Source organism: Macadamia integrifolia, chromosome 10 (genome assembly GCF_013358625.1).
Source record: "Macadamia integrifolia cultivar HAES 741 chromosome 10, SCU_Mint_v3, whole genome shotgun sequence".
Taxonomy (NCBI): domain Eukaryota; kingdom Viridiplantae; phylum Streptophyta; class Magnoliopsida; order Proteales; family Proteaceae; genus Macadamia; species Macadamia integrifolia.
The window spans coordinates 9,840,789-9,855,472 of NC_056566.1; the positions used below are offsets into that span (position 1 = coordinate 9,840,789).

Below are 14,684 nucleotides of genomic sequence, written 5' to 3' on the forward strand. Positions count from 1 at the left end.
GATATATTATCAATGGCACCTGGTTTAACACTAAAGAACGTGAAACAAATTTGCAAACTCAGAACAGTGAGGTCTTAGTGACAGCAACAACACCAAGCATTAATGATCGTAAAGATCCTAGGCACATTGAAGGAAATGTAGCTTATTATGGCATTTTGAAATAAGTCATTGAGTTAGAATATTCTCTGAATCTTAAAATAGTGTTATTTCGATGTGACTGGACTGACACTAACAAGGGGGTGGCCAAAGATGGCATTGGGTTTACAATTGTAAACTTCAATCATTTGAAGCATACTGGGGTAAATGAAATTGATGAACTATTTGTTTTCGCTACGCAAGCAAATATGGTGTTTTATGTGCAAGATCCCACAAAACCAGAATGGCAAATTATTATAAAAACATTGATACGTGATAATTATAATATGGAGGGAGATGTGCCTAAAGATAATGTTCAAACTTGGAAAGAGATATCACTTCAAAACATTAATAGTAGAGGGAGGCAAGCTGGTGAAGATGATACCGGTTTTAATTTGATAAGATCAGACATGGAGGGAATAATAGTGGATGCGCCATTAGAACTAATAAATGCTTTGCAAAGTAACACATAAATTTTAGTCATTGACTACAATTTTTTGTATATTTCTTTTAAGGGGTCGTATTTTATTCGAAGTACGAAAATCAATTAGATGGTAGCTAATTGTGATAAGACAATAGTACTTACTATTCAAGTGGTGTTGCTTTGTGGCAATTGTAGAAAATGGATAACGATCATGTGGATGCTACTTTTAAGAGTGCAGTTGCATCGGGTATGGCCATTCTACTTTTATTGTCATGTAATGACCTATTTAGCTGATTTTATGATAATGTATTAATTTTTTTTTCACTAAATTGTATTTATTCGTTGTTGTAAATTGTCATTTTATATGTAGACAATCATCGTAAATAAACATGGTCGGTCAAGGGGATTGGCTATTACTTCTTTGCCAAGTGGCCAAAAGGTAAAAGTTAGGACCAATCCTTATCACCAAGGGTTGGTAAGGAGGTAACATAGTTACTTACATGGATGGGCACACACATAAGGACACCTACCACGATGCCATTCAATTATAAGAAATGGCAGAAAGTTCCTCAACACTATAAGGAATCAATTTGGGAAAAGGTTATACTATGGTGACGCCAACATTAACATTTTCAATCTATGATTTTTTTTTAAAGTGTATTTATTTTATTATTTTTTAATTAATGTAATACATTGTTTTGTAGGACTATTATGAAATTGAAATTGAAGCAAAAAAATGGGTTCGTAGAAAAATGGGTATCCAGTGGAAGGACTTCAGGCTTGAATTAAAAGAAATATATGATAAATCAATGACGATTCATGAGTGCTTTGCAAAGCGTGATGTCCGTTTTGCATTGGATCAGTGGAAATACCCTATAGATATGTGGAGGGATGTGAAGTATCCGGTAATGATGCCTAAGCAAACCTGTTACTTGTTTTTGGTATTTGTTTTTCAAATATTGTATGATTTGTGTTTTCTCTACGGTAGGAAATTTGTTCGCTGAATAAAGAGAATAGAGAAATAGAAAATGAGTCACATTACGGGCCGACAGAGTTTTGCTCAAGTTATTGATAAAAATGTTAGTTTCATATCATGTGAACTACACTTCATTGGATTATTTGAAGAACCCATAATGGTATATCCTAACTTTTTATTCTTTGTTTTGTTTGATCAGCTTCAGGAGATTGGTGAGGAACCGTTAAAGGTCGATTTTTACAAGATAACACATATTAAAAAGAACTTAGAACTGGTTGATGAAGAATCAGGCAAAAAGCTGGTATATATTGTGTTTTTAATTCATAGTTACTAAATCATTTATCATTGTTGGTAACTTTCTCGGTTTGCAATAATTTGTAGAAAGAGATGGAAGATAAGTTAGAGGCGATGCCAATAGAGTTACAAAAAAAGAAAGAGACTCATGAATCCATGTGGACAGAATCATTTGGTGAGGAATCTCATGGCCGAGTGCACCTAGTTGGAGTTGGGGTAAGCCCAAAAGACATTGAATCGTCGAAAAATAATGTTGCTCTCAACCGGAAGAATGAGGAATTGCAAAATAAAGTGGAGATGCTAGAGGAGAAGATGGAATTAGAAAAGAAAAAGAATGAAGATGTGATTAGCAGTATGCAATCACAAATTGAAAAACTTACCCAATTCATCATGAATTGAAGCTCGCAGGATTCAGTTAATCTAGTTGAAGATTAGCTCTTCTCAATTTTGATGTTAAAGACTATATTTTTATCAATAACGATATCCATAAGTTTGTGATCATCTTTTGTTTTAAAAAATCAGGAAGTAACTAATGGAGAATTCAGCTTCTATATGAATCTTATACATTTCTTACTGTTGGGTAAGACAATTCTTTCGTTTATAAATGAAAGCATATATGTTAACATATTGGGACTGTCCAAAATGAGACATTGAGTAAAAATTGTAGTGATGCACTTCACATTCTTCTCCATTTCAAATTTATTTCCTTTATCTTGATTTTCTGCATATTGGTTACTGAAAGGGATATTTTTTAAGTAATCTGTGGTTTTGTTGGCGAACCACTTGAATTTTCTATAATTTAAAAAATTCGATCCGAAGTTTTAACATATCATGGATAGCCTAAGAATAGATACATCACCCCAAATTTAATAATTTGTTGTATACTACAGTAAAGTATAAAAATGATTCGTTCTATATTGACAAAAATAATGTAATTAAATTTGAATAGAATAGAACGTAATTTTGGAAAAGATTATGATGGATCCTATCCATTCAAAATTTTTGGGGGAAAGCACCTTCTTTAAAAGCGAAATGGTCCTTGAAAGAAAAAGAGTTATGGTAAAAGGGAAAAAAATATTCATTCTATATTACTAAAAGTAATGTAATTTAAATTTTGAATGGAACAAAATTGAAAATATTATAATGTATTATTTTCATACATTATTTTTAAGGGAAAGCACCTTCCTTAAAGGTGGAATTGTACTTGAAAGAGAAAGAGTTATGGTAACTGTCATCCAAAATGACATCCTAGACATTTTAAGGATTTAATTGAAAATTTGAAATTTAAAACAGAAAAATGCATATAAAAATAAAACAACTAAGTAAATGGGAAAGGGCAGTCGGCTTCACTTTCCTTTATAGTAAAAATAAATAAATTTTACTTAAAGCATAATTTTCATAGTGACTTTTTTTTTTTTTTGGTAACAAAAATGACTATAACATCCATATATATATATATATATATATATAGGGTATAACTTATTTCCATACCCCTTTTATAGAGTCTCAGGCATTCCCAAATACATACCAAGTGATGGCTTTTTATGCATTCAAATGTTATAGTCATCTAATTAGAAAGTTTTTGGAAATTCAACTTTGGGAGGTATTAGGTAAATTCACTTCAGTTATAAAAAAACAAGCATAAAAGTCTCAATTCAATGGGCCACATGATAGGAATATGGCCATGACCTTGAATCGTGGTTAATCAATGAGAGTAGCTTCCCAACAATGGCCTAATTTTAGAAATCAGACATCCACAGAGCTCAAAATGACTGAAGCCACATGATATGGATCTCTTAGCTATGGAAATAGATGATGGCCATTTGGTTAATCTTTTTATTTTTCAAAATTCAACCCTAGGTATGTAGCAAACAATGAGTGTCTTTCTCGCAAGTTCTTATGAGATTAAACTGTATATGATTTTAGCTCCTTTTTCGCTATTAACTAATAACTCCATAATAGAAAATAATTAAAACTTTTACAAGTAATGTTTAAATTACTTACCATCACTAGTTTCTTACTAAATGTAGATTTCATTTCCTTTAATATTTCAACATTTTTGTGGTCTTACGTACATTTTACTAAATGTAAAATATGGGAGATCTATATCTAGTAAGTTTGACTTCATATTCTTTCCTTAAGAAAAGTTTGTAACTGTGGATTTAATTTAGTCATATCAAGGATAAATATTTTATGAAAGGATATCAGAATTCAAAGGGAACCTATTTCAACATACTCAATAAAGAGGGATCTATTGATGAAAAAGGAATGTGGGTTGGCCGTAGAATTGCAACACATCTTGATTGGTGGCAAAAGCTCCAATAGATTTGGCTGCTGTGAAATTTTTTTTTTATTGATACAAGAGAGAGCTGTTAGATCTCTGATTATGAGAACAAGACCTGCTTATTTGATTGACCTCAAACTTATAAAAATCCGATTGATTATATTATCGGTAAAATCAATGTCCTTGCAGCATTTGCTCCAAACTCAATTCACCCTTTTGAAAAAAATATATATATCAATCACACCATTTCACCAACCGAATGATAGAATTTACCATACATATCTGATGTTTAACTGCTAGTCCTATTATTAAAATAAAAATTTTAATTTAATACTTGATGCAAATTGATGAATAGATGATGGAATAATCTTCCATAAATATTGTTGAGATAAAACCTTTCCAGAAGTCATACCATTTTTTTTGCTGAAGGTCAACAAAAGTAAGTTGAAATAGAAATATATGAAGCGTCCAGGTGAATCCGGACAAAAAATACAACACAATTTTTAGATCACTTTTCCACCTTCAGCATGACCATCAACAGAGACAGCTATCCAGAATAAAGACAAACAATCCTAAACAGACTCAATCAAATCGATGTGGTCTTTCCTGAGCATACCACGTGATATCCTTTGAGATGAAAACCTTGGAGGCACTTCCCACTCAGTAGAGCATCTTGACATACACTTTTTTGGCTAACAGATTTGTTTCGATATTTTCATTGTCTACAAAATTCATTGGCTGACTTGTAAATATGTAAAGATGGAATAGAAATACAAGACTAATGTCCAGGCATACCTGGAAAGAAAATACAACACAGATTTCAGATCACATTTCCACTTTCGGCGTGGCTATCAAAAGATAAAGCAATTCGAAACAAAGTCAAACAATCCCATACAGACTCGATCAAATTGATAATGTGGTCTTTAGTTGAATGGATCCAACTTGGAAGATGATTATAAGCTATCGCCTCCAATTATCGATTCAATCTCAGGAAAGCAGGAAAGCAAAAGAAACACAGGGTTGAAGAAATGAAGAACTCTAAGGCGAGAAAGGAAGGGATGAGCTTCATATGTTGCAGTAAGACGGATGGAAAGGGATGGAAATGTAAGAAAGAAGATAAACCAGGACATTCGCTGTGCGAGCACCACCTCGATCAGCTAAAGACTTACTATAACAAAAGCAAGAGTCGCAACCCCAGTAGCTGCTTCTCTGGTGGTGGAAAGAGACCTTATTCAAATAGCTCGAATATGCCTTCCTCCAATTACTATTACTGCACAGGGTTTAGACCTTATTCAAAGAGCTCGAATATGCCTTCCTCCAATTACTATTACTGCACAGGGTTTGGTCCTTTATGGGGGAAGGGAAGAGGAGAAGCTAAGAGTAAGAGAGATATAGAAATCGAGAGAGCAACATTGAGGGTCCAATGTTTCTTCTCATGTTGCGGGCACTCTCATGATCCAATGTTTGTCCTCATGGGTATAACAAGTCTCAACTCTGTGGTCAAGACCATCTTCCTCGCTATGATAGCCAACATACCTGTAAATAAATGTAAGAGTCAAATTAATGATATAGCCAAAATCCCCAATAAAAAACATTCGATTTATTATGAAAAGGTTTATTTATGTATCCATTTTTATTCCCTTATATAATAAAGACTAAAACTCATGTACCACATTTGGTAAATCGTTGATCCGATCGTATAGCTTTCCGTATTTTTATTCGTGCTTCTTAACCCTTTGGAAACAATATTCCTCCATCTCTTCTCTAGTAATGAATTTGCCATGCTTTGGCACATTCCTGCACTTAAAAGAAAAAAAAAATATTGAATGAGAATGAAAAAAGTTCTTTATCAAGGTAGTAGGAAAAATGAAAGACCATCATATAATTATTATATGCTAGAAATGCAGCAAATAAGATGAATACTAAAAAAATGGTCCATTTCATATTAATAACACATGTTTTACCTACAAAAGTGAGGCCCAACTCTAGACTTTCTAACCATGTGTTTGTATAGTTGTATATCATTATAATTTTTACAATGAATTACACCCACAAAATTGTCTTGTAGTATTGAATCAGCCTGCTTGGTAGGTAGTCTTGAGCATTCACTACGAAGGTCAAGATGCCTTTGATAATGTAATATATCTCTAAATAACTAACTAATTTAAAAACTTATTATGTTTTAGAATATGTTAAATCTCATTTTATTCATAAATATCTCTAGCTAGTGATTAGCTTCTTTCTAAAACTAGATGTTTCAATCACTTAAAAAATAATTATGTACAATAAAAATATTAAAAGGAAAAATGAAAGGAGAAGTGAGGAAACAAATATAAAAATGAATCTCAATAACACTGGGAAGTGAATTCTCTTTGGGAATCTAAGAAAAAAGTGTTGCTCCTCTTATTGATAAGGTGAGAAAGCGTTTAAGTTTTAAAATTTTCATAATTATCTATTGTAAAATTAAATATGCCAAATACTTATTTCTTATCATGATTTATTTTATCTTAAATATTCTTCTTTACACTCTTGAGATGGTAGGAAATTTTAGAGGGGCAAAGATGAGGATAATGCAAAATATCACCTTATCAATTGAAATTTTTTGGGAATTAAGGAGGATTATTATAACAAATTCCCTCTGTTAAATAAAACTTATCACATAATATTCCTTGATTAAAATCTTTTGAGCTATAAAATCTTAAATTTAGATAATCTTTCTTCTCACTTTGTGGACAATAAAAGTGCATTTTCCTACTTAATGTAACAATACTTTTATATAGATATCAATGATACAAGTCACAATTATCAAATGCATTTTGTTGATGTTACAAACTAGCGATTGCTCTAAAAAAATTATGCATGGTAGAATGTTGTAACATGTTAAAAATCAACCAAAATGATGACTGAACAAAAACTATACTAATATCAAACACTGGAGGGAAAAAAAGGATATGAATAGTTATCCAAAGAATCTTAATGGAAAGAATTCATTCTGAAATTGAAATTGTTATGTATGGTTAATAGATAAGGAAGGCCTTATATGGGGAACTCAATTAATATGCTTGGTAACATCTTGGCAGAAGAGAAACATTTACAGAAAACTCTATGCTTTCTATAATTGACAAAAAAGAATAGTACCTGCATATCACGGCTATAATTTATTACATGATAAAATCCCAAAAGATATTAGGGCAGTATTTTCTAATCTCCTTCCATAATGACAATGAAGTGAATCTACCAGAGGAGTCAAACTCCAATAACATCGATCATCAATTAGGTAATCAGGGAGTTTAACTGATTTCACAGACTGGTATATTTTATTAATCATTCTTGAGCCTACTTCAGGAAGCCTTCGTTCAGCATTTGAAATGAAATCAGCCACCTTAGCATTAGAGGTACGAAAAAATATTCTCATCCAAGCCTATAATCTCCTCAGTTGAAGAAGGTTACATCCACATGTCTTTCCAAAAATTTATCGTCCTACCATGACCCACAATCCATCTTTCCTTTGATGAGGCAAAGCTCCACATCCTTCTAACCCCCAACCAGATGGATGATGCTCTATATCCCTTCCTTATTGATCCATCATCCTAAATGAAGTTTGTTTTTTAGAAATTTTGCTTGAAACCAAGTTCTCATTTTTTTATTTGCACACCATTTGCATAACATTGATTTATTGACATCTCGCAGGCTCCTAATGCTAAGACCACCTTCTTCTTTTGGTTTGCAGACTTGATCCTAGCTAACAATAATAGTTTTCACATAGTCCACATTGCCCGTACAGATGAAGTTCCTCATCCACTTTTCCATGATTACTAGAAGGGAAGTAGACCACCAGTATATCAAAAAACATTGAATCAACATCCCAGAAATAACTGATCAACCTAACTCCACTCTGCCAACTATTGATAAAAGTTACCTTTCTAGCTTTCCATCATAGCTTTGACCTTGTTCATCACAAGAAGCAAGGCCTCCTTATTGATGCAACCTTTACAATTTTTCACCCCCAAGTATCATGTTGGAAATTAGAAATTGGATCTCAATGTATCCGAGATGATATGCTTCCTCGTTGGAGTGATTTTAGACATAAAGAGCTTACTCTTCTTAAGGTTAATTCATTGCAATCAAAATTCTTGATATTTAGAGAGAAATAAATTTAAATTTCTCACATGCCTAATTGGGGCATTGGTGAAGATGAAGATATCATCGGCAAATAACATAAGACCCAAAGTCTAAATCCCTTATGACCCTTGGAGAGCTTTTATCTTTCTTTCATTTAATAATCTTTGCAGATGTCTACACTATTTTTTTTGCTAAAAGCTAACAAATGAATATTGACAAAAAACGAGAGCTTACCAGAAAAAAGAAATTTCTTAGACCACTATTCTACCTTTGGCATGGCCATAAACAGAAATAATGATCCAATTAAAAGAAAATTACAAAATAAACCATATCTTGGTCTCTGTTGTAATTCCCAATTTAAATCATGATTGACAATTCCAGATAATCGAACTTCTAGTTGTTGTAGCGTGTTTTGCTAATTTATCTGCTAGTGAGTTAATCTCCCTCTAACAATGAGAGATTTTCAAATGATGTTATCAAGGTACTATCTGAGATGCCACCATTTTTTTTTTTATCAAAGCACTAAGGAATCAAATGATCTCGAATACATCTTACAATGGAGAATTCCATCATATACTTTGTCCTTATGCCTTCATATTGTGTGAAACAAGTTAGAGTAGTATCCACGTCATCTCTCAAAACTTCACTTGCTTCTGAACACCCTAGATTTTTGAGTGAGCACCATCAAAGTTAACTTACAGCATACCAGAGGTGGAAAATTCAAAAAAAAAAAAAAAAAAAAGGGGATTTTCAGAGATCTTATTTGAGAAATCTTGTAGATTATGGAGAATAGCTGCCACCACATAAGAAGTCAGTTGCTGCTGTTTTTCAAAAATTCTTCTATTCCTCTCTGCCCATAAGTGGTAAGGCACAATAATTGATAGAGGGAGCCATACCTTACTACCCCACCAGGAGAATAAATCATCAATCGACGGGAAGCACGCCACCTCTAAGAAAAACAGTTGAGCATGACCACCCAAATGCTTATTGCAAAGCCGCATTCCAAAAACAATCATGGGGGAAATCGGATCTCCCTACGGAGATGGATTAATAACATTCCTAAATTTAATAAAATTTGAATTTAATATCTATTCAAGTTTATTAAATCTAAAATATTAAGACATCTACCCCTGGCCCTGGGCAACCCCGCCCTTTCTCTTGTGCACCCACACCCCTTACCCCTGCAAACCCTTACCCTTGGCCTTGTGCACTCCCATCCAACCACCCCTACACCCCGTAGCTCATCGCCCACCCCACCTGACGCACCTGCACAACTTGCAGTAGGCACCTCCGACCTTGCCCCTACCCTTGCCTTGCCCCTTCTCTTGCCACCGCCCCTACCCTCACCCCTGCCTCCACCCTCAGCCCACCCCACTCTAGTCCAGACCTGTCGCACTTGCCTCTCACCTTAACATCACGCCCACCCACATCTTGCCTAGACCTTGTGAGTACCCTTGCTACAACTCAACCCACCCCTCTCCCGATCCCACCTGGCTGTCCTTCTCCCACAATCAGTAAAACAAGAGAGAGAGAGAGAGAGGACAAAACTTATATTAGTTGAATAAATAAAGAAGCAAGGAATGAGAGCTGGAAAAGGATTATCTAGGTGGGATTTTTTTCTTGGACTTTTACTTATGGCAACAGTTTTAACGTGTATATATACATATATATATATATATATATATAATATTGGGGAAGGGATAGACACATTCATTCTAAGTAAGCATGCAAGTAGTAGACACATGGGAGGGGGGATGGGATAAGTGAGGGAGGGTGGTCTTTTCACTAGAAGGGGGAAAGAGGCAAACACAGGCTAGGCAGATTACTACCTTTCCCAGTATTTTCCCATTTATAATTTTACTTAAAAGTTTCATGAAAAAATCAGAAAAATTATATGAAATATTAGAAACAATTATTACTAAAAAAATAGTGATTCCGTTATTAAAACAGTACACGAATCAAGGGACTTTTGAGTTTTTTTCCTCTCACTGGATTTTTCTTAGATTCCCCTAGCTTTTAGACCTCCTCGAAGGGTTTGGGCCACCGAAGACTATCGAGTGACTGCCTATGAGAGGAAAGAGAAAACAGAACTTGAAAAATCGCAATTTTTAGGTTCCGAGGAACTCTGAGGTGTCTTTGAACAAAGGAAGAGAGGGCTACAAGGTCATTTATAAAACCTTGAAAGTTGTTTCGGGCTCAAAGAACTAATAGCAAAAGAGGAAGAATATTAAGGTGACAAAATTCAGTGTTTAGACTTGGAGAGTAAGCTATTGACTAAGGAGTCCTTCTATATTTTTATTTTAAAATTTTAGTATGTGTTTTGTACCGAGGAACCTACCTTAATAAAGATTACTTTGATTAGAATTATTTTCTCTACTCAATCTTATCTATAGGATCTTATCTTAGGGTACAAAGGTTCCCTCCTAGCAAAAAAAAAAACCAAAAACAAAATACTTAACTAAACTAAACTACTAATAAGCATTTGTAACATCTTCAAGATGTACTCTGTGTGTTGATTGCATGGAGTCTTAAATATTATCTTTGGAATTAAAGTCTTCAATGATGGAATTTCAATAAATAGAGCTAATATTAAGGTGACATAAGAATACTCGACTCCAACTAATGTGAATGAAGTCTAAAGTTTTCATAATTTAGCTTTCTTTTAGGCGATTCATTGCACACTATACACTATATCACCTTAGTAGCCCCACTCACTTTTATCGGGAATATGGAATGCCAAATCAATATTTGACCATCAAGAATATCTCCTGGCATGCATTAGGGTATTTTCCAATCAATCTATAGAGAAGGATTAGGGTTAACACTATATTCACAAAGGGAAATCATCGAAAGCAGTACTTGAACTCTTCACTACCTGCCAGAAGAAGCTCACTCAATGGTGAAAGCCATATGAAAGAGAAACTCTCTCTGTAATAACGACTCAATCTAAATTCTTATTCACAAGAGTCTAATTAGGGTTTCCTTTGCCATCATAATTATAACTGAACCTCTTAAAATCAACGGTTGTGATTAGGCCAAGTGGTGTGATCCAATAGGGTAATTTCACAACTTATCCATTATTACAAAAAAGGGCAATCCATGATATGCATTATATATACATTGTAACATGCATCTCATACACTTTAATTTAAATAAAATCCCACAACAATGTCCATTCCAATTATTTAAATATGAAGGCAATCCTTGGAAACCCAACTTTAATTTACCATACATCAACTCTTAGTATGTTAAAGTAGAGTTTTAATGGCATTTACATAAATCTCATAATCCCACATCGTGTTTAGATCCAAGAACAATTTCTATAAATCTAACACATCAAGAAAAAGCAAGTCTCGCACAAAATCCCTAATATTAAGTCACTAAGGTGCCGTTTGATAACACTCTGGGAGAATGTTTCTGGTGTTCTTCTATTTTGCGGGAATGCAAATAGAACAGAAATATGTTTGGCACTTCCGGTTCATTTTTGTATTCTCCCGGAATGAACCAATGAAAAAGAATGAGTAAAGAATACATTGCAATAGTACAAAAAAGTTACTTTTCTATTCTTTTAGAAACTAAAAGAACAAAACTATTCAAAACCCCCCACAATCCATTTTCTCCATCTCACGATCAAAAACCCCCAAATCCTAAGGAAAACCTGCAATAGGTTTTCACTCTCTCGGTCGCTGCTTCCCTGCAACTGTCGCCGCTTCCCTGCAACGGTCTCTCCTCTCGAACGTGGATAGATACCACCACCTCCCGAAATCAAAGGGGGAACGAACTCTGCATCACATCAGCGGTTTCTAAGTTCTTCCTCCCTCTCCGATTATTGTAAAATCCGTACCTTTTTTCCCAACCTTCTTCAATCTGTAAATCTCTTATGGGTTTTAAGGTTTTAATTGTTTGATTTGGCGAATCACTTAATTCCTTATTTTGCATGTGTTTTGGCATCTGTCATTGATTTTTGTTTATAGATTTATTTTGCGATTTCGATCTGGTTATGTCGTTTCTTTGAACATGGATTTTGGATCCTTCTCTAAATGGGGATTTTGAATTTCTTTCTCTGATCGAATTGGTGGGCAGCCGGTAAGGTGAGGGTTAGGTGTAGGGTTTGGGGTTGGATTCGTCGCGATGGTTGGGGAAAGTGACAACTTGTTACCCATGAAAAAAAAAAGCACCTTGTTAAGGTTTGGTTTAGGGATTCACAGATAGATCGATAAATCTTGGTGCTGGGAGTTTCAGTTTTGGTCGGAGTCAAATTTGATCTCGCAAAGGAGATGTTCTTAGAAACGAAAACAGGTTTTAGGGGGTTTTCCGTCTCTTCCCCCACCCCCCTGGCCCCCACTCGGATGAGGTCGGTGGTTTTCTGATAGTACCAGGTGTTGGGTAAGGCCGTAAGGGTGATGATGGACTCTGAAGTTGTTTTTTTTTTTTCTAAAATAAGCTTCAATAATCAGCATATTTTTCAGAATTTGTTTCTGTTTTTAATTGACGTTATATTAAATTCTTTTGAACGGAGCTGCTGATTTCATTCCACTCCACTAATCGGATTGCAACTTGTCTTTCACTTTCAATTTGGCTTATAGACTAGATTGAGTCTGTACACAAGGGGTCAGGGTTTTTGTTTTTAAGTTTGCTTTTTCTATTGTTGTTGAATAATGTGTACATGACCATCATCTTTATTCTGCCGTATAAGTGTAGGTTTTAGGACTCATTGGGGACTTTGTGGATCGTGAGATAGTGGTTAATGCTTTAATCCAAGGCTGTATTTTCTTCAAGATTTGTTAAGACTCTGGATTGTTTGTTACATTCTTTGGAGCATTAATTGGGGACTTGGATTCTATAGGATTTCTCCAACAAGATTTTAATCTTTTCACATAAACAAGCTGATTAGTGTCATAAGGATTCAGAAGCTACAAGTAAGGCAATAAGATTCAAGAATGAGCTAAGGATACAAGTAAGGCAATAAGATTCATCAGGGCAGTCAACGTGTACAAGGAAGACAGATGAATGAGCTAAGGATACAAATTGCAAATCAGATGGCAGTAGATAAGGGTTACCCCTGATTTGATTGTTTATGGAATAAAATTTCAAGACACCTATTTGCAGCTATGATTTTTATTTTGTAATTCCTATAAACTTGTATAGTAGACTTTTGTTTTCTTATTAAGATAAATGTGGAAACTCTTTATGTTTATATTTTATTATTTCCTTTAAGTAATAGTATTTTAAAAGATAATTTCATAAACAAATTATTTCCTTATTTAAGTTAAATTTGACCATAATAGCATGTTTGTAATTATTGATTTCATTGTTCAAAAGTGAATTTTCATTATTGTACTCTCCAGGAATAGAAGTGTTTGTCAAACGTTGTTTCTGTTCTTTTCCTGTTCTAAAGCCATTTCTGAAATAGTTTTACCAAACGATGTTTTTGTTCCGCCAGAGTGTCTTCACAGCATGGAATCGAAAAAGAACACTTCTGTAAAAGAACACTCTCCAGGAATAGAAGTGTTATCAAACGGCCTCTAACTACTCTACAGAAAAAAAAAAATCACTAACTAAAAGTCACATTTGCAAGCCCACAAAGATGTTAGAAATAACAATAAAATAATGAGAGTGGATGTCTTAGTTCCTCTTTGACTTCTTGGAAAGGTATGAAAAAGGGTGTAGGCTTCCAATGGGAAAAGCTCCCTATGTTTTACTTAGGAGCTCCAATCTTCAAAGGGAGTTGTTAGCCGCCTTGTCAGCATCGATAATTTCACAACTCAAACCTCCGTTTCAAGGCATTGGAAATCCAAATCCAGACCGACTCAAAGAATCACTGGTGATCTACAACCACCCTTCGTTTTGCCAACAAAGAAGTCATTAGTGACGATTTTCCATTCCATTCCTTCCCTATCATCCCCAAGCACAATGACTAGGGCTTGGTTTGAATTAGGCACAACACCTCTTGTGTTACCCCTTTAATGGCTCACTGCCTGTCCCTGTGTAGACTTTTTTTTCTTTTATTTTTTTTTAATTATTTTAAATTCCAGCCGTCTATTCCAAACCCAAACCCAACCACAACCCAAGCCTTAAGCTTATCATCCTAAACCAAAACCCAAATAACTTATTTTATCTTTAACAAAAGCAAGCCCTAGAGGCTAGAGCCCATCACGTTTTTTACTCAAAATCATTCCAAATCCATGATTTTCAACCGAGGGCAGAGATGTCATTTAACGTTTGGATTTCTAAAACCCTAACTTCTCTCTCTTTTTCTTCATCCTCCTCCATCCCTCTCTCTCTGCCGCCAAGTTTTCCTTTTTTATTTTTTGAGGATTCCTGGCGGTGACCATAGTTAACAAATTCGGATTCGGGAATTATTCGGACGGAGAATTATTCGGAATAATTCGGATGATTAATTGAAGGATTCGGTCAAAAAAGCGGTCAAAAAAGCTTATTGGGTTTTT

At 34.5% G+C, this 14,684-nt stretch overlaps 1 protein-coding gene and 1 long non-coding RNA gene across 2 annotated transcripts in view; one reads left to right on the top strand and one right to left on the bottom strand.

The window, feature by feature from the left end:
- The first annotated feature begins 1,093 nt into the window (after positions 1 to 1,093).
- On the top strand, positions 1,094 to 2,228 carry LOC122092182. Its single transcript, XM_042662526.1, has 4 exons — positions 1,094 to 1,159; positions 1,264 to 1,464; positions 1,735 to 1,836; positions 1,917 to 2,228. The coding sequence occupies exons 1-4, from the start codon at positions 1,094 to 1,096 to the stop codon at positions 2,226 to 2,228; spliced, it is 681 nt and encodes a 226-aa protein (XP_042518460.1).
- A 2,241-nt stretch (positions 2,229 to 4,469) lies between these two features.
- The window catches only part of LOC122091265, an 11,085-nt gene continuing 870 nt past the window's right edge, over positions 4,470 to 14,684 (bottom strand). Inside the window, exons 2-3 of the long non-coding RNA XR_006143899.1 lie at positions 5,784 to 5,910; positions 4,470 to 5,649 (exon numbers count right to left, since the gene is read on the bottom strand). This is a non-coding gene — a long non-coding RNA (uncharacterized LOC122091265). The remainder of the gene's footprint in view (positions 5,650 to 5,783; positions 5,911 to 14,684) is intronic.